Below are 24,613 nucleotides of genomic sequence, written 5' to 3'. Positions count from 1 at the left end.
GTGAATTTATATTTCATAATTTCATTAAAACAATTCTATAGTATATTATACTATTATTAAATTTCAGATTATTAAGGAGAGTGTAAGTCCTTCGGTTCACCGATTTAGTTGAAACTTTGCAGGTTTGTAGATATCGTCATGGAGTTTGAGAAAATATATCATTATAGCGGCAACTACTCAATAGTAATCAATTATTATAATGGAATAATTAGTAATTCATGTTCATGAATTAATTATGGAAATTTGGAATTTTTCGTAACAGAAATATATTTATATTTGCTTCAGCGATATTAATACATATAAGAAACATCGTTTGATATTTTACAACGGTATTTAAGCACATAGCTATTTCAAAGTTGCAACATTTTCCCGCTACAAAAATACCTAGCGTATCCGGCTGCAGCCAACTTCCAGTTGGCGGCAAGCGGGCATACCGGTAACAAATGGTGGAATATTCTCACGGGACAAAGTGAAATATTAAATCTGAAAACGTTTCGGGAAGTAGTGATATCGCTAATTGACGTTATAATTCTTTTACGAAGTTCAAGATTACTAACTGTGAACATTTCTTGGGTAGTAATATACTACATGTGGAAAAAGGGATGTTGCATAGTGCAAATCATATTACGATACATGTGGAGAATAAAGTGGTGTGAGTGCGGGATTCTATAATACTACCGCATTGTCCGTTACAATCTGCTGTAGAAGATTCTAGATTTCGATAGAGATTTCCATTAGAATATTTGATCAACATTACTGAATAGAAAGCTTTTTAATAGTTTTTTCAATTTCTCTTCGATCTTGACGTTCAATTGCAACATAATTATGTATTATCGCTATTACATACTAAATTTTGATTGCGGATTCAGATATTTCATTACTCTTGCATAGAATAGATTGTTCTCCAACCAGTAGGGCGACTATTTTACGATTTAAGGTGCATATATGAAACAAAGCAACGGAAAAGCATGGGCCAGTGAAATCGTTCTACACAGTACACTTTTTTCGCCTATATTTCTACAATTAGACTTTTCGGTTAGAATTTTTCGATATAACAGCGTAGAGTGAATTCTTGCTTAACGGGATTGGATATTTTTTTTGCTTTTCGAGAGTGCGTTTCCGAAAAATAGTGCCGAAAGTGTCAGTGGCTATCAGATCGTGCTGCGCAATTGACTTTTTTGCTTTCTATCTTCAAAATTAGGCTATTGATTCCGGTTTTTTACATTTATCAGCGTAATGTGAATTCTTCCATAATGGGATTGGATATTTTTTCTCGGTTTCGATCTAGCGTTTTCTAAAAATAGTGCCGATTGTGTCAGTGACTGTGAAATCGTGTTACATAATAGACTTTTTTGGCTTATATCTTTTGAATTAGGCTTTTTGAATCGGATGCTTCCACAGATTCGCGTAGAGTGATTCTTTCCTTAACGGGATTGGACATTTTTTTTCGGTTTCAATTGTACGTTTTTCTAAAATAGTACCGAATGTGTCACTGGCTGTCAGATCGTACGACGCAATTCACTTTTTTGGCTTCTATCTTTTCAATTAGGCATTTTGAACCGGATTTTTTCACATATTCGCATAGAGTGATTTTTTCCTTAACGGGATTGGATATTTTTTTTCGGTTTCGTGTGTGCGTTTTTCTAAAATAGTGCCGAATGTGTCAGTGGCTGACAGATCGTGTGATGCAATTTACTTTTTTGGCTTATATCTTTTGAATTAGGCTTTTGGAATCGGATGTTTCCACAGATTCGCGTAGAGTGATACTTTCCTTAACGGGATTGGATATTTTTTTTCGGTTTCGATTGTGCGTTTTTCTAAAATAGTACCGAATGTGTCAGTGGCTGTCAGATCGTACGACGCAATTCACTTTTTTGGCTTCTATCTTTTGAATTAGGCTTTTTGAACCGAATTTTTTCACATATTCGCGTAGAGTGATTTTTTCCTTAACGGGATTGGATATTTTTTTTCTGTTTCGTGCGTGCGTTTTCAAGAAATAGTGCCGAATGTGTTAGTGGCTGACAGATCGTGTGATGCAATTTACTTTTTTGGCTTATATCTTTTGAATTAGGCTTTTTGAATCGGATTTTTCCACATATTCTCGTAGAGCGATTTTTTCCGTAACGGGATTGGATATTTTTTTTCTGTTTCGTGCGTGCGTTTTCAAGAAATAGTGCCGAATGTGTCAGTGGCTGTCAGATCGTACGACGCAATTCACTTTTTTGGCTTCTATCTTTTGAATTAGGCTTTTTGAATCGGATTTTTCCACATATTCTCGTAGAGCGATTTTTTCCGTAACGGGATTGGATATTTTTTTTCTGTTTGGAGCGTGCGTTTTCTAGAAATAGTGCCGAATGTGTCAGTGGCTGTGAAATCGTGCTGCGTAATAGACATTTTTGGCTTCTATTTCCGAAATTAGGCTTTTTGAGTCGGATTTTTCCACATATTCGCGTAGAGTGATTTTTTCCTTAACGGGATTGGATATTTTTTTTCTGTTTTGTGCGTGCGTTTTCAAGAAATAGTGCCGAAAGTGTCAGTGGCTGACAGATCGTGCTGCGCAATAGACTTTTTTGGCTTCTATTTTTTGAATTAGACATTTTGAATCGGATTTTTCCGCATATTCGCGTAGAGTGATTTTTTCCTTAACGGGATTGGATATTTTTTTTCGGTTTCGATTGTGCGTTTTTCTAAAATAGTACCGAATGTGTCAGTGGCTGTCAGATCGTACTGCGCAATAGACTTTTTTGCCTTCTATTTTTTGAATTAGGCATTTTGAATCGGATTTTTCCACATATTCTCGTAGAGCGATTTTTTCCGTAACGGGATTGGATCTGTTTTTTCTGTTTGGAGCGTGCGTTTTCTAAAAATAGTGCCGAATGTGTCAGTGGCTGTGAAATCGTGCTGCGTAATAGACCTTTTTGGCTTCTATTTCCGAAATTAGGCTTTTTGAGTTGGATTTTTTCACATATTCGCGTAGAGTGATTTTTTCCTTAACGGGATTGGATATTTTTTTTCTGTTTCGTGCGTGCGTTTTCAAGAAATAGTACCAAAAGTGTCAGTGGCTGACAGATCGTGCTGCGCAATAGACTCTTTTGGCTTCTATTTTTTGAATTAGGCTTTTTGAATCGGATTTTTCAACATATTCTCGTAGAGTGATTTTTTCCTTAACGGGATTGGATATATTTTTCCTATTTCGAGTGTGCGTTTTCGAGAAATAGTGCTGAATGTGTCAGTGGCTGTGAAATCGTGCTGCGTAATTGCCTTTTTGTTTATATTTCCGAAATTAGACTTTTGGATTAGGTTTGTCCCATCTATGTATGTATAGTAAATACTTTTTTAACTCGATTGATTTGGATATGAACCATTTGGTTGACTGATTTTTAAATTACTATCGATTTAATATGAAATATTATTGACTAAGGAATTTTTTTATTATAGGAAACTTACCAACATGAGTAATTTTTATATGCATGGGCCAGCCACTAAGGGTAAGGTAATAAGTATTAGTTAATAATATTTCAATGTATTGCATATGTTTTTAAAAATTTAACCAATATACAATATTTTCTTTCTAAATTTCTATATTAATATACAGAATAATTTCTAATTTGAAGTACAATAATAAATAATAAAGTTTAATAAATTTGATTTTAGAAGTATTTTACATTAATTAAACTAATATATTTGTTATAACTAGGTTGTAAAGAAAACAACTGTTGGTGATATTGAGCCAGAACTATGGGCCAAAGAAACTCCAAAACATGTAGAAATTTTATACAATTAAGTGTGGATGGTTATTGGGATGACACTATACTTCACAGAATTATCAAAGGATTCATAACACAAGGTGGTGATCCCGCAGGTACAGGAGAAGGTAGTAAAATATATGGAGAACCATTTAAGGTGAGGCTACATTTAAAAATAAAATTAATTCCTTTTTTATTTAAAAATAATTATTGGATATATGTCTTTAGGACGATTTTTGTACAAGATTCCGTTCCTGTGGATGAGGTTTAATTGCTATGGCTAATGGTGGAAAAGATGACAATGGTTCCGAATTTCTCTTTACTCTTGGTTCTACACCAGAATTGCAGAGTAAACATACAATCTTTGGTAAAGTTATTGGAGAAACTATATATAACATGCTTAAACTTGAAAAAGCACTTGTACATGATGTAGATTTAATGTTTACAAAAAAATATATCAAGAACTAATATAAATATAATATTTCCTATTTTTTGTAGGATGATAGGCGACTTTATCCTCCAAAAATAAGAGAACTGAAATATTGAACAATCCATTTTCCGATATTTTACCAAGAATAATTGTACAGGAAAGTGAAGAAGTAAAGGACAGGTCAAAAACTAAACCAGCGGGAGTAAAGTAAAAATCATATATTTTTGCAGAATTTAGCCCTGATAGTATTCTTTGTAATGGAAAATTTTGTTACAGAGATTTCAATCTTTTATCATTTGGTGAAGAAGCAGAGGATGATGATGAAGAATCTGTGTTATTAAATAAAAAGTTTAGTGGTGATCGTAAATATTTCAAAAACTATTGAGTAATTGCCGTTATAATGATATGTATTCTCAAATTGCATGACGATATCTACAAACCTGCAATGTTTCAACTAAATCTGTGACCCAAAGGACTTGCACTCTCCTTGTAAGTCTAGAATAATTCTTATCTGTGCTAATTAATTATAGACGAAGGTAGAAAGGATTGAAAGAGAATACAGATTTAACAGTTTTAATCTTTAATATATAATGTCTCGCTCTGTTACAATTATTTGATACAAGATATTAAAGTAACGTCTCGGTATAAGTTATGCTTAGGACAATTTCCAATGGACAGTTAATCTGGTTCTCCCATTTCTTCTTCTTCTCTGTATCGAACAACACGATCTCCAGGTCCTGCTGTATCGATGGGCACACCAACTGACTCCTGGTCTTCGGTTTCTGTTACTGGTGTTTCTACAAACTACAAGCAGGACAAACGCAAATTAAATGTTACTTCAAGTAATATCTACAATTATATATTATTATTCGCGTAACTTTTCCAATTTACTTACCTCTTCTATTATTTCTTTGTTTATCTCTCGTGAATGCCTTTTTACAATCCGTTTCCCTATAATAATTTTGTCATTATTATTACAGAATCACCACTCCTCGACTTTTGATTCATCATTGACTTATGGTTCATCGTTATAAATAATAATATATTTATGGAAGTAATGATATCAAATTTTTATTCATCTTTAACTTACTCGAATTACTGGAAGCTTGCTTCACGGTATTTCGCGACGGTACAGAGGATATCGATTGTCTGTCCTGAAATGCAATTATCCCAATTAATTTCGAAGTTGAAGAGGACGCTAAAAATGAATAATTACCGTTGATCGAAGGTCGTCACGTTCGTCGCAATATGCAGGCCCGCAGACATCGATTTTATCTGGCATTCGTCGGCTTTTATACATCTTACCGTCCGTTCCCTTTATCATCCCTTCCGTCAGCTGAACTATTTCCGGTCCCCACTGAGTGAGGAAATGACCCACTCGCATTACCCTCTGCTGAGGAGTCGTAATCGTGTGACTTCCACCACAGTATCGATTGCAGAGATGATCTCTAACAGAGAAATATATATTTCGAACAAAATTTTCTCCTTCCTAAAATTTCATTACAATTGTTTTAATACAAAGTGACGATATATTAATTTTCTTTATAGAATTCTTTATAGAAATAAAATTTGAGAAGGATTAATGTAAAAATGTATTGCTTTGCGTTGTTACGTGTATTAAAATCTATCTATTACAATGTATTACTGTCTGAAAATTAGAATAATATATGAAGTCGTAATAATCTGAAGTAATATTATTCATATGCACCTAGGAGTCTTCACAAGTGTATCCGTTCTTGCGCTCTTTTGCTTTCTTGCCTCCTCCTGCACGGCTGCCTCAAATTGAATCATATTTCTACTATGAGGTAACCTCCTGTGTTGTTTTCTAACCTGATCCAATTCATAGGTTAGGTACGGCTTCATGCTCACGGTGCATGGTAATGTCTCCACCTTGAATTTATGGCCCCCATCCATTCTCATGACCACATCTTTATCGCAAGATATGCATTGAACATCTCTAATAACACATGAAAAATTTCACATAATATCTATGAAATCTCATAAGGTATTTGAGTAGTCAGATTACATTGTCCAACAAATTTTAACTTTCTCTTCAATTTATATTATCTATTAGGTGATTTTGACGGAGATTTCTTTCCTGGCCATGAATCGGTAATCGAAATTGCTCTATCATTCTCAGTTTTCAAAAAATTTAAGTTTTTCTAAAAAACAATTTTTGGTTAATTTGAAGTATTACATATAAAGCAAGTTAGGAGGTGCATCGTTGTCTTACAAGTTTATTAAAAATGAATGAATTATCAAATTTGTTATTAATAACAAATTAATATTGTTAATATCAAATTGTTGATAACATAAATTTATAATAAAAGTGAAAAAATTAATAAATTACTAGCTGTTACTTGAACTTATGTCCTTATGTTAAAATGTACAAATAATTTGTAAAAAGAATATAGTACAAAAGTTAAATTAAAATGTATTTATGATTTATAAAAAATTAAATTAATTATTAAATTTATTATTAATAACAGATTGTTTATAACGTAAATTTATAATAAAAGTGAAGAAATTAATAAATTATTGCATATTACTTGAACTTACAACGTATAATTACATTAAAATTTACTTATAATTTACAAAAAGTTTAAAAATTATTACACCAATTGTTAATAACAAATTAATATTATTATTAACAAATAGTTCACGATGTAAACTTTTAATACCAGTAAAAAAATTATTAAATTATTGGCTATTACAGCGGAAAATTAATAATTAATAAAATCGGTGAAGTTCGGAAATTTTCGATTGGGGTGGGGAATTCGGCCGGCCGCCGCTATATAAGGGGCCCGCGTGAAGGCTCGAGCCAGTTGTCGGTTCGACTTCGGACGGTGCGCGTTAATATTTTTCTTTCAGGTTCTAATTATTTTTTCTTTCAGGTTCTAATTATTTTTTCTTTCAGGCTTTAATTATCTTTCTTCTTTCAGATTCTATTTCCTTTATTCTAGATTTCATTGTTTGTGCATTCGAGTATTTCGTACAATATTCGAATGCTTCGTCGTTGGTTTATTTGTATATCATCGTTGGCTAGATCAATGGCTATTCAGTGGCCATTGTCCACTCTCTTGAATAATTTAACAATAATTTCTTCTTTCAGGTTCTAATTATTTTTCTTCTTCCAGATTTTATTTCTTTCATTCTATTTGTCTCTTTGTTTCAGCATTCGAGTATTTCGTACAATATTCGAATGCTTCGTCGTTGGTTTACTTATGTCTCATCGTTGGCTAAATCTTTCCTTTCACAAATTTTACGACTTCCGTTCGATTTGTTTTCGTTAGAGCGTTCGAGTATTTCGTATAATACTCGAGCGCTTCCTCGTTGGTATGTTTATATCTCACCGTTGGAATGTTTCTGTCTCGTAGTTATGTTGCTCAGGTCTCGTCGTTGGCTTGCTCGTTCCATTTGGTTATTATCCTTGATGGTTTCCTCGTACTAATCCCTTTCCTTTCAGCTACATATTAACAATAATATATTCTGTTTTAGCTTTTAGGTTTCTCAAGATTCTGTTTGCGACACATCAATGAACGATGCGTGCGTTTACTTTTAAGTAATCATAAGATAGATCCATAGACTAAGTATCATGTGCGCGCTATCTGTACAAAGGTAAGCTACCTAACTTGGAGCGAAATTTATAAATTCTCTATCATTTTCTTATCCCCCTCGTTTAGCAAATAGAACATAATTGTTCTCGCGATAATCGCGATCGTTCGTAAGTACCGACTAGCCTACGCGACGTGCTCTCGTGTACTCGATAAGTACATGCTTCGTAAGTCATCCTCACGACTCGTCTCCGACACTCATTTCCAGTCACTGTCAATCTCGTCATGCATCGGGTTCCAGGGTGACCCCCTCGGATCAGTGCGTCTTCTGACCTCGACGGGGCGGTCCGCTGCCTAAGTCGTACGCGACTGGGGCTCGGGCACATGCTGGCTGACGGACTAGTACCATCTACGGTTAGACCACAGGGATGATTAAGTTCTACCCCGTGTGGCTGGGATGCGAAGTGTCTGTCTTGGCCGGCAACCGCCCAGCAGGGCCCTCGCGTTGACACTAGAAGTTTCATTGGTTCAGGGACTATCCTTGGTCCACGTGTAAGTCTTGGCGAGTGCGACAGTGACTGGAATTGAGCTAGGCCCGATCGGGAGGGTGCCGAGGTATGAAGTTATCTCTGTACACGGGAGTACATCGCCTAGGCTAGTCGGTCTTTCGAATAATCGCGAACTCGTTCGGGCGCGTCGAGATTTTCTATTAGCTCGCGTGTTTGATATTTCATTCCCTATTTTTATGGGAATTCGAACATATCTTAGCGTTGCGACAGTAGAGTTTCAGTATACCGAACCGAAACCCCTTTTGTAAGACACGAAATATAATAAAGTGTCAGTAGAGTCATTTTAACTTAATTCGCTCCAAGTTAGATTAGGGTACCTTTGATACAGGTAGCGCCAGCAGGCTGCGCCACTAGGGCGCATGTCGGGTCTCGACGCGTAGCCACCTCCACGTGGTGAGACCTGGTAATTGGTATCGTTTTCTAAGGAATAGTTTTTGGAAAACGATACCAAGCTAAAAGCTACGCACAAAGTTTAAGATATATCCTATCTCTTATAAATTTTCAATGTTCTCCTCGAATCTTGAAAATTAAGAGTGGGTAATATCTGTTAAAGCTATATATGAAGTAAGAAGAATAAACCATAGGAAGTAAGGTATGTAAGGTAAGTAAAGTAGGTGAGGTAAGTAAGGTAAGTAAAATAATTAAAATCTTCTGCAATGTGTAGTCTGTATATTCATGCAAACGCTGCGAAATATGTCTCAATACAATTCCTGGAAAGTGACGTCATTTCTAAGAATCTGTCGACGAGCGACCTCCTATCATGTTATGTTACCCTAGTACAAAGTCGTGAAATTGGCGGAAAATTCTCGCCGAGGCAGCATAAGTATTTCCCCGAGAATTCTTGGAAATGACGTCATTTCTTGGAACAGTCTCGGCGATAGACCTCCTGTCATGTCATGTTATCCTGATACCAAATCGCAAAATCGGCCGAAAATTTTACGGCCAGCCAGGAAAAGTATTGACCACGTTGGCGGCAAAAGTATTGACCACGTTGGCGGCAAAAGTATTGACCACTTTGGCGGGAAAAGTATTGACCACTTTGGCGGGAAAAGTATTGACCACTTTGGCGGGAAAAGTATTGACCGAGAATTCTTGGAAATGACGTCATTTCTTGGAACTGGCTCGGCGATAGACCTCCTTTCATGTCATGTTATCCTGATACCAAATCGTGAAATTCACCACAGATTTCTCGCAGAGGCTGTAAAAATATTGTCCGAAGAATTCTTGGAAATGACGTCATTTCTTAGAAATGGCTCGGCGATAGACCTCTTGTCATATTATGTTCTCCTGATACAAAATTGTGAAACTGGTTAGAAACTTTTCTTCAAGGCGGCAAAAGTATTGACCGGGAATTCTTGGAAATGACGTCATTTCTTGGAACTGTCACAATGGACGACTTCCTTGCACGTTATGTTATCCTGATACAAAATCGCGAAATTGGCCGAAAACTTTTCATGGATATATTTAGTCCCATAGATGCTATCTTTGAAACACTGTAAAAATCGAACCGCGTGACCACCGCCCATGCAATTTACACACATGAAAGCTACGCAAATGTACATCAGAATGATCCACCCCGCAAACGATTCGGACGATATCGAAAAATGTCTACATTTTCAACTCACTCTCAGATCGAAATCTTCCGACCAAAAATCAGTAAAAAATCATGCAAGCTCGAAAGCTCGCGAAAGCCATACGTACTCGTAGGGCACACTGTAAGCTCTCACATAACCAAAGCTCGCTCTCCTAGCTTCACTAGGAAGCTCGCAGCAACGTTAAAAGTAGCTCGCAATACCGATATAATCAGTCCTATATATTCTGTAATTATTCAGAAGCTCAAATAATTATAATTATGGACACTGATAAGCTAAGGATACCCTCATCTAACTTTCAAAATAAGAACGAATCTTCTAACATTCTTAATTACCGTGTAATAATTCATTTTATCTAAAAAAGTGCATTTTTTAACGAATTCACATTCTTCTAAAACTGAGCGCGACAGAGCAATTTCAATTACAGATTCATGGCCTAGAAAGTAAACTCTGCAAGGATGACCTAATCAATATGGCAAAATAAAATTCGTGTTGAACAGTATCTTAAATAACTTTTAAATAACTTATTTCTGCAATTTATATGCACATAGTTCAACATAAAATTTGAACAATGTCGACCGGTGTATATTTTAGTACTATTTTAATGTTATATTTTGAATAATATATCTACGTTTCCAAAATACTTTATCCCAAATTATTCTGGTGCTCTGTGCCATTTTGACGAGGTAATAGTAGCTTTACCTGAGCAACTTCTTGGTCCCAGCTGCTTCGATTTCTTGTCTAGCCTCTGCTACCTTCTTCAATTTATCTTGAAGTGTCTTCAGTCTGTTATTAACGAAATCCTTCAGCGGAGACATTTCCATTTTGTCAACTTTCCCTTCGATCTCCTTCTGTACTTCATCTAAAGCTTGCTGCCAGATCATTTCTTGATGTCCTAATTTATTAATTGCGTCTTCAAGGCCTTGAGCAAGATCATCGCAGGCTGCGTCGAATTGGTCATAAGAAACCTGAGCATCAATTAAATTTATGCATTATTTATTTCACTCTTTTTCTCGTGTCTCGTGTAAAAATTAGATTCAAACCTTCCTATGTATCGCCTGAGCATCAGCTTTATCTGCAAGCGCGTCTTCGAGATCCTCTCTGTCAGCTTTGATGGTTTTCAGAAGTTCTACTTGTTCCAATAGTGCCTAAAAGGATCATAGTATAAAATTATGTATAAGAAAATTATATAGTCCAAAAAATTATGAGAATTATAATAGCAAATTAATCCTATCGCTATAAAATCTTCTAGAGCATAGAAAATTCATGCTTGTGTATAAAAATACTTACAATTCGAAGAATTGTATAGAGAAAGGATTAAATATAGAATAAAATCAATAAAGAAAAATAAATGGAGACGTGTAGTTTCAATAAAATTTAGAATACTATGACTATAGTATAGAATGTCGATTAAGCGAATTTTTAAAATTTTTATTTCAATTAAAAACTTGAAATTAAACAATTTGCTATGTAATATACTTAGATTGGAAGACTATCATGAGACGAATCATGAATGGACATAGATAAAAACAATTAAAAATATTAAATTATAATTTCTAATTCACAATTATTTGATTTACGACAAAATTCAGAATTTGCTTCTTTCACACTGATTATCGGAACTGATTTATCTCAATTAATTCGCATAATCGATTTTCTACTGTAATGATGCTAACATTAAGATGCATTTCCCGATTTTCTCGATCATCGATCAGACGATCGGCAGTTTGATTCATTTTCTCCATATCGGATTGTATTTCGTTAATTTTGGAAACTAGGTCTTCGACGTCAGCAGCTCCCACGACACCAGCCATTGGCGCACTCTCCACTTTTTCGTACAAGCACGATACATCTTTCTCCAATTTAGAAATTCGCTCCTTTAAGACTTGCAATCCCCCTGAATCCAATACTTCTTCCGTCTGTTTGCTCTCCGCAGGTTTCTTCGGTGATCCTGTGCGAATTTCTTTACTCGACGTCACTGCTTTTTCTACAGGCTTCACTGCTTCTTCCGTTTCTTCGGTATGTTTCGTTTCCACGTCTTCCTGTGTTGTTTCAGTCAGATGTTTCGGTTTTTCTATCACTGCTGCTTTTTCTTGGGCTTCCACTTTTTCTACGAATTTTACAAATGTTTAAAAATTAGAAGAAGAAACTTATCGATATATTAAAGTATATATTAAATATTGGTGTTTATTTTATATAAATTTAGATTTCAAATCAAATAACAAAATTTAAATTATTTAATGTTAATATTCATCTCTGTATCAATTTTAATATTAATGAAAATAGAATGAGAAAAATTATAAATAATAAACGGAATTAATACTAGGTAATTAATTAAATAATTAATTACTAGTAATAACTAATAATTTATTACCTGCTTCCGTTGTAGTAATTTTCTCATTCATATCCTTTAATTCGGCTTTTATCTGGGAAATTTCCGTTTGCAAGGTTGTCACGTCTTTGTGCATTCCTTTAATATCTATACCGCCTAAAAGCTGGCTTAATGAAATTCGTTGTACAGGTTGTTCAGATTCAGGTTGTTCTTTTTCTTCACCAATTTCAGTGATGACAGCCTCTGCACCTTCGTCTTCGTCCATTTTGGCAATTATTTGTAAATTCTTAACGACTTGATCCAAATTGCTTAAAGAATATTCTATATTCGCTATCCTTTCCTCGAGATTTGATGCTTCTCCTACTGTGTCACCCTTGATCACATCCTGTACCATTTTCGTCAACTAAAAATAAAATATCCTTGTAGTTGTAATGTTACGGAGAATAAATTACAATAAAGTACAAGTATCTTCACTTAAATTTACTGAATTTCATTGTTATGTATGTATGTTATATTAGAAGAATTAATTTCCATTTGACAATTTATTTCAATCATTTCAGCTCAGAAAGATATTAATTTATGTGGAATTATTCACTGCATTATTATTTTATATTAATATACATTTATTTTATGTGAATGCATATTATAAATATGAATAATTCATTTTATGTTCGTCGAATATTCATTAAAACACGTAAGTAAGAAGCTACGATAATTTGTGTTGCATAAAAGCACGTAAGAAAATCAGTAAGATCCTCCCATGGTCAAATTAAATAACGATTGAAGCACTCAAGTTATACCTTATCAATACCTTGCTCACTAGCGTCCAATCTTTTGGTAATGTTGATAATTTGCCATACGTCGGTAACAGGGTCAGTGATTTTACCTTTCAATCGCTCGATAAGTTCTGGAGTCGTTGATAAGTCTTCCAGTGCTTGAAATCGTTGTTGAAGCTCGTTTACCTACGGAGATATATTTAACATGAAACGATTAAATAATTCCATAACTAAGATTTTCCTTTTTCTTCCATGTATCATACATATGTCAACAACAGAAAAGAAAAATTCGATATATAATACGCAGGTACAATGATTATTACCCCTAAGTAAGAATAAAATTTAATTTCTGAAGAATAGCGATATTATATCATTAATGAAAATTCATATTAAAAAATAAAATAAAATTTATCCACATGAGAAAATATATTTTCATTACGTTTTGCTCGAGTTGTTTAAAAGCCAATGCAGTAGGAGTTGCTCCATCGATAATAGGTTCAACAAGAATGACAGTTTCACATTCGCCTTTTGACCCAGAGCTAATTTCTTGCCTTACACCTTTTGTTTTTTTCAGATCCTCTCCCTCGGTTGGTTGTGCATATGGCGTAACTGCACATAAGTATATTATATAATTTGAATCGTAATTGATACTCTTTGGTTTCACCAATTTTAATAAATTTTAATATTCTTATATAAAAATCAATATAAAATATTATTTTAGGCAAACCTTGCTCTTCCTTAGACTTTTCGCGTTGTGTAACTGGAGCACTCACAGATTCAATTAATTCTTTGGAATCTTTCACTATAGATTCTACAACAACAATATTTGAAATAAATAAATTAAAAATATTTAGGTGCGTATATAATTTTAAAACATTATAATGCTTTCTTACCTTCCATTAATACATCTACTTTCACATTTATAGCGTCACTACTACGTACTCGTTCTTTCACGTTACTGGAGGCATCGATGATATTATATTCCTGTAGGTAAAGAGAGGGTCCTGCTTTCAGCGAACCTACCATCGTCTATAAAATATATGCTACTTAATATATTTGATTAAATTCCGGTATTTTATTACATAGGATTACCATAAATAATTTTACCTTAATTCGATTAGCATCGTCACCGCGATACTCGACTTTAGTTGATCGTAGATTTATTTGATGTAATAAAATATGAAGAAAATTGTGGAGGATATTTAAATTTACCGCTCCAACCTAGACGCGAATGTAAAACGATGTACCTGTCGTTAAAATAATTATCTTCCACTTCTTGAATTATTATTTTGCATTTATGTCGGGTAAAAGATAAATTTTCTTTACTTCCGGAGTTCCCAATGCAAGATCCAACATTTGAGGTAAAGAAACCTGCAAACTGGCTACATCTTTATCAGCTGGAGGCGATGTAGGTACCGCTGTACGTGCAGATGGTTTTGCCGCTTTTACCGACATTCTCTTTCACTGGAACAATTTTACAAAATTTTCGTAAAAAAAAACATAATAAGATATGCTTTCGATCGTGCGGTAACCCTTCTTGTTCTATCACTCAAATGTCATACAAATATGACATTTCGGTAAATTAATGATCTTCTTTTATTTCACTGCAGTATTATGAATGAGCGTGCATTTAATCACAGTTGAACTCAGATATTACAGGTGTAGATAATACAGATACCACCACAGACAAGGTGCCCTCTGTTGTGATATAATTTTCATGTATCTTAAGTCGGTAATGTCGAATGTTACAGTTACCAGTGATGGTATCTTTACACTTCATAGCATCGGTAATGTTGGAAGTTACTTTAACATGTTAAGGTTATCAAAAACTCCTGATGCATGGCGTAGAAAATGCAGCCAATTATACTAATCTATAATTATAACGAACTTATAAATTCTTTCAACGAATGAAATAAAAATATATTCATTGTAGTTTATTAAATTGCAAGCAAGGATACCATTTTCTCTCCAAGCTTGAACGAGTTGCGTAGAGATGACACCACTCGTGACACCGATCGGTAACGCCATCTTGTACACAAAATTAGCTCTTCCACCTACAAATTAAAAAACATAATAATCATTACGAACCTCCTCATAGATAAAACTTCAATATTAATCATCACAAAGATCATTAAAAAATTACAGAAGTCCTATTTTCAACGTCGATATACATCTATATAGAAACCTAAAGCATTCGGTAAAATTAGTCACGTCAGTTATAACGAATGAACATATCCCACAAATGCGATCGTTAGCGAAGGAGAGATAGGAAATTACATTAAGCCTTTTCAGTAATTTCATCCCGAATCGTTACATCGAATTCCTTGGGAGTAAAAAATTTTCTAAAGAACAGATCGTGCAATTTATCATTGAAAAAGTGGAACGCCCGGTGTGTTGGAAAGTTAAAACAAAGAAACGTTTGTCACCGTGAAAAATGCAACAACCGTTCACTTTAATATTAACGCGTCTGTTCACAATAACTTCTGTCGTGTGTTACGTTCGCGGTGTGTCGTATTAATGAAACAATAATTCATCGTGTTCCATTCTTTGCATAGGAAAACCGTTTATCTGACCGTGCGTGACAGGTGGTTCCTATCGGGGAATAGAAACAAATTCACGATCAAAACGCAGATTAGTCCGCGACGTACATATTTTACCCTGCACACCGTATGACATTGTCGATCGTTCGCAATGTCTATCCGACACGGTGAACGCGTGTATCGATCGTCGATATTTACATCGCCGATACGGACGACGATTAATTCTGTTTTATCGGCAGCGTGACGTTGTATAGACTTTCAGAAAGTTCCGACATTAATCGAAGTTTATATCATGGTTATAAGATTGTAATCCCTGTTATCGCGCCAATTTCCAACTGTAATTAACTTTACGTTTAGCGGGCTAAATACGGCCATGAACTAAATGAATAATAGAGAATGTAAATATATGTAAAATGGCGAGGATTAATCTACCGATAAAACGACAGTGGCGTCACAGTTGGTAACGAAACTACATTACACCATACTACGCCATTAGGTGCTAAAAAATCTGCTTCCTCACGATGACGATATATTTTCCTGGCTACTGCTTTCTTCTTATTTTTCTTTCTCAATTGCGCGCGTGTGTGTGCATACGTCTTCCTCGTTCTCTTGTACATTCCTTGTGCAGTCCGTTTTTATTATATATTTCCTTCTCTCTGTTTTATCTTTCGATGTAACTTTTTCGTACCTTTCCATTACGTTCCGCGTCACTAGAACAGACGTATAAATATAAAACAATGGACAAATATCTGTATGGAATACAATGGAATTCATAGCGTGATATTTTTATCATTTATATTTATATCGAGATATAACGAAAAATTTTAAAACGAGAATTTTGGAAAAAATTAATATATACTTAGATAAGTACTTAAATTAGTGTGTCCAATTATAATTATCACGTGAGTTGGTAGTTTTGTTATCAAGCTGATATTGACAGAAATAGTACGAATTTTTTAATTTCGAATTCAGTGGAGGAAATTTAATAAAAATCGAATAGAATCGAATATTTTAAAATATACAAGTATTACAAATTCACATTTTCAGCATCGAAGAAGCCACATGCTAGTAATTTGTTTGACAATTATCAAATGAGCTGATAGTTTAGTTACCAAGCTGATACTAACAATAATAGTACGAATTTTTAAATTTCGAATTCAGTGGAAGAAATTGAATAAAAATTGAATAAATGGAATATTTTCAAAATATCACAAATTCACATTTTCAGCATGGAAGAAGCCACATGCTGATCATTTGTTTCACAATTATCACGTGAACTGATAGTTTTGTTATTAAGCTGATATAACAGAAATAGTACGAATTTTTAAATTTCGAATTCTGTGGAGGAAATTTAATAGAAATCGAATAAATGGAATATTTTCAAAATATCACGAATTCACATTTTTAGCATTGAATATTTGTTTCACAATTATCACGTGAACTGATAGTTTTGTTATTAAGCTGATATAACAGAAATAGTACGAATTTTTAAATTTCGAATTCAATGGAGAAAAATTTAATAAAAATCGAATAAATGGAATATTTTCAAAATATTACAAATTCACATTTTCATTATCGAAGAAGCTACATGCTAGTCATTTGTTTGACAATTATCGTTCAACTCCCAGAGCACGTTATATCCTCAAGTTACACGCGATAAATTCGACCTGACCTCTGTGTTTGAATTACCTTGTTTGATCCACAGATCGAATGTTTAACCGTAGGTGATCTCAGCTTTCTTAGACAATATTCCACTGGAAGGATCACGAGCATGTGTTCGCGAGTAGAAGCCTCTGGTCATTGCTTCTGCATGATTCAGTCATCCACCAAGTGCTAGCTACGTTACACCGATCCCTCTGCATCATGGATCCTCTTTAATTCTTTTCTCTTACGATCGGATCCCAGTGCCACGATTAGAGAGCGGGAAACATGAGTCCTACGAAGTGGAATCTCGTTTCGATGGTGATGGTGAGTGGAAATCGCTTATTCGACCGATACTCTTCCTCCTTCGAATCCTCTTTCCGAGAATTTGCACGCGAATGTATCGCGTTTCGCGGATTTTGATTAACGCCATTTGATACATTTGAAATATCGGGTTGGAAATCTCATTATTGGTATCGAGAGATGCAATTTTATCTCTTTGACAACTTCGTTATCGTTTATGTTAGCTCGGTTACTTTCACAGCTTATTCTATGTTCCGCCATAGTCGGAGGTCATTTCTGAAACATGCAAATCGTAAGTGAAGAGGTTCTTGGGTCTTTGGGTCATTTTATAGCGAAGTTCTCGAATTTTCTATCAGTAATACTCGAATTAGTTAGTGGATGTAATATTAACCCTTTGCACTCGAGAGGTGACCTTCAGTCACCATTTCATAAAATTTTGAAGATCGATATTAACACTTTGACTACGGCAGACTTTGAAACTCACCGGTCGTACCACAAGGGTAGAAATTCATTTGCAATGTCCGCCGAGAACGGCAAAATTTTGGGTACAGATGCGCCCTCCGTGTCAGAAAAGCGAACTGCGTTCAGCGCTTATATGCGCCCTCTGTGTCAGAAAAACAAAATTTCTGAGCGCGTATATGCGCCCACAGTGGCCAAGAGGTTAATTAATATATCAAATTTAATGTAATGTAATAGTGTGCGAGAAATAACTCACCCTTATGTGTTAAGATCGCCAATATTACAGTATCGCGGTATTGCGAGCAGTGAAAGATGCTAACAAAGGAAATAGTAAAGCGATAGCGAGTCGAATGGATGTGTGGTCTTAGTTTTAAGCAAATACATGGGAACGCTCGGGCCGCTGCTCGAAGACTGAGGAATAATAAACAGCGGCGTCAGGTTCGACTCGAGCGCTCAAGGCGACACCTAGGATGCGGGCGCCGAACAAACGACAGCGCGAAAGGATTGTTTTGCCGGGATATCTATGACTGTATTGCTATTCGAATATTTCTTTCAGCTGTAGTGGTATATAAAATATTACATGTATAATTTAAATTATATCAGAGGACGAATAAGATTCCTATTCACTTTTGTAAATTTTTCAGAAATCTCCAGTGTGAACCCAAAAATTTCTTTAATGCATCTTGTAATAGATTTAGGTATCTATCTTTATACAAGACACTTTACACATTTCTAAAGATCATACAAATGGATTGGACAAACACTTTCATTACTCCTCTGCTATGAAGAAAGATTGACAAACGAGCACCAGGAAACTCTGTTCACAATCTTTCCTTTAATTATTACATTCATAAATAAATTAACTCGACCCTCGAATGACGAAAAACATAATTAACACTAGATTGCTGGAGCGAGTCAATTTGACTCATTTACGATTTTATTGCTATATATATAGAAAAATTTAAATAATTTTTTTAAAACATATGTTGGTTTTTCATAGAATTATAAAATTTATACAAATACTCATTCCTTCCTTTCCCCATTCCTTAGTTCCAAAAATCCACATGTGCTATACCTATTTTGACGGATGTGAGTCAAACTGACTCATTAAATATTTTTAAAGTTGGTCGTTTTACACACGTGTAACTTATTCCTTGTGCATACAAATTTTTGTAAACAATCTGATGCGAGAGTTTTCATGTTCAAACTTGTCAATTTACTAGTTTATGGCCCCTTAGCCCACCGAGGTCCAAGGGCACCACGCGTGAGGACTTACGTTGAGACAGGCCCCTTGTTAGCCGAGTCCCAAGTACCGTCACCCAACCCTATCGAACGAGGGTCGTATTGCCTGGCAAAAATCCGCGGAAAATGTATTTTAAAAACAGAATATGCGTGTAAAAATTGTTTCGAATAAAGTTTCTTCAAAATAAAATTTTATTCCTTTTAAAAAACTTCAATTTTGATGTTTGAGTCAAATTGACTCGTTTCAGGTAAAACAGGTATATACCTAACCTCCGGCAATCTAGTGTTAAGTAAGGGTGTAAGGTTACGGACGAGTCAGAATGCGTGTGAACGAGGCAGAATGCGTGCAGTCGAGAATAGGATTAATCCAGCAATAATCCCACATTATATTAACCCTTTGCACTCGAGAGGTGGCTCACAGTCACCATTTAATCAGATTCTAAAGATCGACGTTAATTAACATATCAAATTTAAAATTACCTAACGATGTGTGGAATGTCGAAGAAAAATAATTCTACGTCTTAATTTGCATATGATTTCTCATTTACCATTTTAAATATATCGTCAACTCTATGACAGGAAGTCTTCGAATTACTATTTTTCTTTAACGAAAAAGTCTTCGAGTGCAAAGGGTTAAATATATCCAGTCATTCACTCTCACTAAAATATTTTTCCCAAGCTCTCCCTGATGTCCGTGGGTATTCAGACTCTACCCAAGGAAACCTCAAGACAGCCAAAGCAACAGCCCCAAAAGCGTGAAGCTGCCTCACCGAGTCACTCCACGAGCATACCACCGTTCTGGGAGCACATTCTCCGAGAATCAGTGTTCAGAACCATCTCGCTAGCTGCGCCAGGCAACTACCAGCTGTACAGACGTCTGTTGGAGGCGCCATTTCACGGTGGTCCGGTTCCCAGCATCAGCAGCGACGCGTCCAGTGTCATCCTGTCGCGTGGCGACGTTCATCAGCTGCCAAACGGACGCTGGCTGTTCTGCCAGCAAGGCTGCATCGACTGCGGCCTGTGCATCGACCACACGCACCCCACGGTCAAGTGGGTTCTCCGGGGGATCAAGAGGGTCTCCTCTCACGGCGCCACGAGACAGGATCTTCAGCTGACGATCGTGCCGCAGCTGGACGGCAGCTACCACATGAGGAGTCTGTGGCCACAGTCCTACGTCTACGTGACCTCGCAGGGTGAGCAGGATCTCTACCTCAGCGACCACCATAGTTATCGTAACGATGGCAGTGCCTACGTCGAAGACAATTTTTCCGGACAGCAGAGAAGGTTTGGCAGCTTTTGGACCTACGCTGACAGGAATTCGCAGCCAGAAATTAGCGTGGACGAGAAACCTGGCAACGATACTGATGTCAGGAAGAATTTAGATGACAATGGCAGGGAGAATCTCGAGAATACCAGAGTGACACCTAAGAAGAGCGCAGACGAGGAGAGAGACGACTCGAGGAACGTTAAAAGGCAACGACCAGAGGTGAAGTTCGAGGAGAGGCAGAGCCTGAATGGATCTTCGTTGGATGACAGGTTGACAGCGAGCAGCAGGGCGAAGTTGGTGCCGAAGTTGATTCTAGGAACCGACCAGCTGGGGCAGAAGCACTTGGTGCACGTGGTACCTGCTGATATGTCGGGGAATACGAGTTTCATGAACTCCGTCGTGTCTAATATCTTGAGCACGGCGGGGCAGAACAGGACCGCTTATCAGAGGATACTGCGCAGGATATACGACTCTCTGAGCAGCAACAAGCGATCTATCGAAAGCTTCCTGGAGCCTGCAAGGAGTACAGGTAATTTGGGAATTAAAGCTTCTGTGTTTTGAAAAGTTACAGCTTGTTCGTTCTCCTTAGAAACTCCGAGTCTTGGGAAAAACGAGGAACAGCAGCAGCAGGAAACGAGGAGTGGTTTGGCAGGATTGGGACAAATAGGTCGGACTTATTCCAACTGTAGCAGACAAATTCAGAGTGAATCTGCGTTGCAGAAACGGTGGCCTTATATCGTGAACTGGAGCAAATCGCGTAGAATGAACAACGATACGTCTTATTTCTTGTATCAGCACCCTAAGGTGCTGAATAGTATCAGAGAGTTCAAGAACGTATCTGACAGGATGTATCCTAAATTGAGTGTAGATGTTCACAACAGTACCTTTCGAAACAGCTTCGAGACGAAGAACGTTACTCGCACCAACCGCAAGTATAGTGACAGGTCCACGAATCGCACAAAATCGTAGTTAAATCTGAAACCAGAAAATATCAGACATTTATCTGTAATAACAAATGTAGGGATACCTTTGATTGGCAAATATAAGGACTAAGAGATGTAGGTTTATTGCAATATATATTTATTACGAGCTAAAAGAGACTTAGGAGTAAGGTGCAAACTAAAAGACTAGACTAGGTAGCAAATAGACTACAACTATATAGTAAACTCTGTAGGTTCAAACAAATAAGGTACGCTCTAAGTCTTTAGTTAAGAAGGGGAGTAATGGAAGTCAAAGTACGATAGCCAGAGCGAGATATGGAAATTTGGAAGAATATAATAGATACTGATTAAGGGAAGAGGATAGAATATGTAAGCTATGCGAGAGGGACTATGGAACACTAAAGCACTTATTAGACGAACGCGTGGGAATAGAGAGGACAGGTGTTGGATGGCAGATGTAATGAGAAAGTGATTAAATGGTTAAAAAAGGTAGAGAAACGGAGGGAAAAGAAAGAAAGAGAAAATAGGTAGCAGGAGTGCAAATGGTAGGCAGAATTGAGGGATGCGTGTGATTCATATTGTAAGCCAAGTCCATTTTTGGGCCAACGAACAGAAATAAATAATTATATATATATGTAGTAAATTCTATAGCAAAGTACTATAGCAAATAGACTAGACCGGCCTCAAGTACCAGCCCAGACTAGGACCAAAAGGTACTAACTCTTGGTGTTAAAGTCTTCGCCATTTTTGGACTAAACGTTTGCGAATTCCTGTTATAATAACTGGCACAGTGTCTGGGCCTGGCCTGGAACGGCAAGCAAAACGGGCTGGCTACTTAACGCGTTAAGAGAGGTCCAGGTTCAGATTCAACTGAGGACTTGCGAGAAACCTCGAACCTTCGTTTCTGGCCTAGCAGAGAGGGTGTGAACGATGGTTGTCACATACAAGGTTCAAATATTCGTCAGAATTCTATCAGTGTCGAAGTCTATAATAAATTTTGCTTAAACAATTTCTCCACGCGGATATTAATAACATTTTGTGATTCTCCTATGCATTGACGTAAATCACCACAGGAATCACAAACGTTTCACCCTAACAACCCCTTCACGTTCAATCCCCCAAGTCTACTCTTCCAAACACCATCCTCCAAATTTCCCCAGCTCGTAAAGCCTAAAATTCTCAAATTTTCTAACTCGATGCATATTTGATCGCAACATTATCGAACCCAACAATACCAACGTAAAATACGTTTGCAGAAAGTCCTGTACCTCTTTCAACTTGAAATCCATCTAGCGGCGAGGGTGAGAATGCTGGTCCCTACATAGCCCGGCTATAATTCATTAAGCAAAATTACGAAACTTTTTATTACCCTGCGTAAAAGGGAAGAATTTTTAGCATCGTATTAATCAACATACCCTAACCGAAAAGTTCCGAAACTTGGACCATATCCCACAGCTGATCCCACCTGACTCACCTCTCGCGAGTCCAGCGACTCCCGCGGGCCTCGAAGACCCTACCACGCGAAACAGCGCGAAACGAAATTCTTAAATCATCCCTTATCACCTGGTCGCCCTCCCGCGTCGCACCTAGCCGGTAATAAAACAAACTAAATAGCAGAGGGGTCCCGGTAGCGTCGCCTAAACACCGTAAGCCCGCGGGTAGCACCATCGGCGGCACCGCTAAGAGGATCGACGATCCTTAATCAGGCCTGGCGCGATCGTTTAAAACGATTATAACCCTTCCTTGTCCCACGGTCGTATCGCCAGGCATCGCATCAGTCTCGCGTATTAGCCAGCCAGGCGAGAGCGAGCACAGGGTGCGTCTCTGTCCCGCGTGTGACCTCAGCAAACGTGCTCAACCCCTTTCGTAATTGCGTGCCGATGGAACCGCGTCGTGTACCCACATACGTTCATGTACGTGTGTACACGTACACGCCAGTCGTCTGCCTAGGTGTTTCCCTTCGCTGCACGCGTACACGCGTTTGCAGAGAGGTGCACGAGGCCGTGTTAGCGTACTCGGGCCGAATTTCTGCAAGCACCGAGGAGGGTACATCCGCGCAGAGACGACACTGGGTACCCTGCGAGCGAGGAAGGTTGGCTGAACGGCGTGCTTTCGGGAACAGGAGGCAAGGAACAGTTACGACGAAGGAAGGGGTGGTGGAGATGCGTCAGGAAGGGAGGATGGTTGGAGGAGCAGAGGTAAGCCGGCGCTTATATTTAATTAAGGAGGATACGGGCTCGAGAGAAGAGAGAAAGTCTAGGTGGCGAGAGAGAAAGGGTCTGTGTTTCTTGTCTAATTATCTACCCTTTGCGTCCTGCCAGCCACCTTCACTTTCTACGTCTGCTATCTGCCTCGCGATCCTCTCCTCTGTCTCTTTCCTCCTGCCTGTTCAACTTTCCACGTTCTTCCTCGCTGTCTGCTGTCGTTCTTGCTAGCTGCGACTCTAGGTACTCGTCCATCGTTAATTTTCTACCCTTCCCTTTCCCCTTCGTTGGCCCATTTCTTGGAATCCAAGTCTGGGTGAGTCTTGACGAGGAGTAGATGGGATTTATTTCCCTTTCTCGCTGCTTTTTGTCGATATTACTGGTCGAGAAATATTTTATATCGCGGAATTTGTATTTGATACTGTAGTATCACAGGATTTCCATCTCGTGTAAAGGTAACTTTGCTCTAGAAAGTCACCGAGGGTTCGAGGACCAGGTCGGTCGGAAAAACCACAACAATGCGTCAGGCCCCTAGCATGGACATATTTGGTCATGTTGGGGGAGGCTTTTGGAGAAGATATATAAAGGAAGGCAAAAGTGGTTAATAAACAGTTCTTGGAGGTCTTAGGAGTGATCAGAACAGAGCTGCGTAGAGAGAGGTTATTAGTTGTTAGTTGTTCAGTTGTATTTTAGTCAAAACAAGCTGAGTTGCAATTGTGTCGTAGAATCGAGTTGTAGTCTTAAGTTGCAGTTGATATATAGATTCGTATGTTTAATCGTCACCATATATTGTATTGTTAACCTATTATCAAACGATAGAACAGAGTAGCAGACTTGGTAAAGTTTTACCACTCGTAAACATATTGACAGACAATTACGAAAAATGTAAAAACACTACGACCTATTGTTCCAATTGTCCAAAATCACGTCAAATGTGTTTAGACTGTTTCAACGAATACCACGCGACATAGTGTAATGTAATATTTTATCCTAAATATAAATTAATAAAAAGTATAG

The 24,613-nt window shown here is 37.1% G+C and overlaps 2 protein-coding genes across 2 annotated transcripts; one reads left to right on the top strand and one right to left on the bottom strand.

The window, feature by feature from the left end:
• Positions 1-4,854: 4,854 nt before the first annotated feature.
• On the bottom strand, positions 4,855-14,454 carry LOC108549421 (glutamine-rich protein 2). Its single transcript, XM_017902788.1, has 15 exons — positions 14,326-14,454; positions 14,107-14,220; positions 13,893-14,028; positions 13,727-13,810; positions 13,439-13,608; positions 13,024-13,185; positions 12,266-12,626; positions 11,568-12,001; positions 10,935-11,039; positions 10,594-10,859; positions 5,885-6,133; positions 5,393-5,624; positions 5,267-5,330; positions 5,072-5,127; positions 4,855-4,980 (listed from the first exon to the last, which is right to left on the bottom strand). Exons 1-15 carry the CDS (start codon positions 14,452-14,454, stop codon positions 4,855-4,857), a joined length of 2,688 nt encoding a protein of 895 aa, XP_017758277.1.
• Positions 14,455-17,372: 2,918 nt separating this feature from the next.
• On the top strand, positions 17,373-21,420 carry LOC108549420 (uncharacterized). The gene is made up of 3 exons (XM_017902787.1): positions 17,373-17,507; positions 19,864-20,980; positions 21,041-21,420. Exons 1-3 carry the CDS (start codon positions 17,469-17,471, stop codon positions 21,418-21,420), a joined length of 1,536 nt encoding a protein of 511 aa, XP_017758276.1. The 5' UTR covers positions 17,373-17,468.
• Positions 21,421-24,613: the final 3,193 nt, after the last annotated feature.

The sequence above is a fragment of the Eufriesea mexicana genome, unplaced genomic scaffold (assembly GCF_001483705.2).
Source record: "Eufriesea mexicana isolate 0111107269 unplaced genomic scaffold, ASM148370v2 scaffold2019, whole genome shotgun sequence".
Classification (NCBI taxonomy): domain Eukaryota; kingdom Metazoa; phylum Arthropoda; class Insecta; order Hymenoptera; family Apidae; genus Eufriesea; species Eufriesea mexicana.
This window is presented reverse-complemented; position numbering and strand designations above follow the sequence as displayed.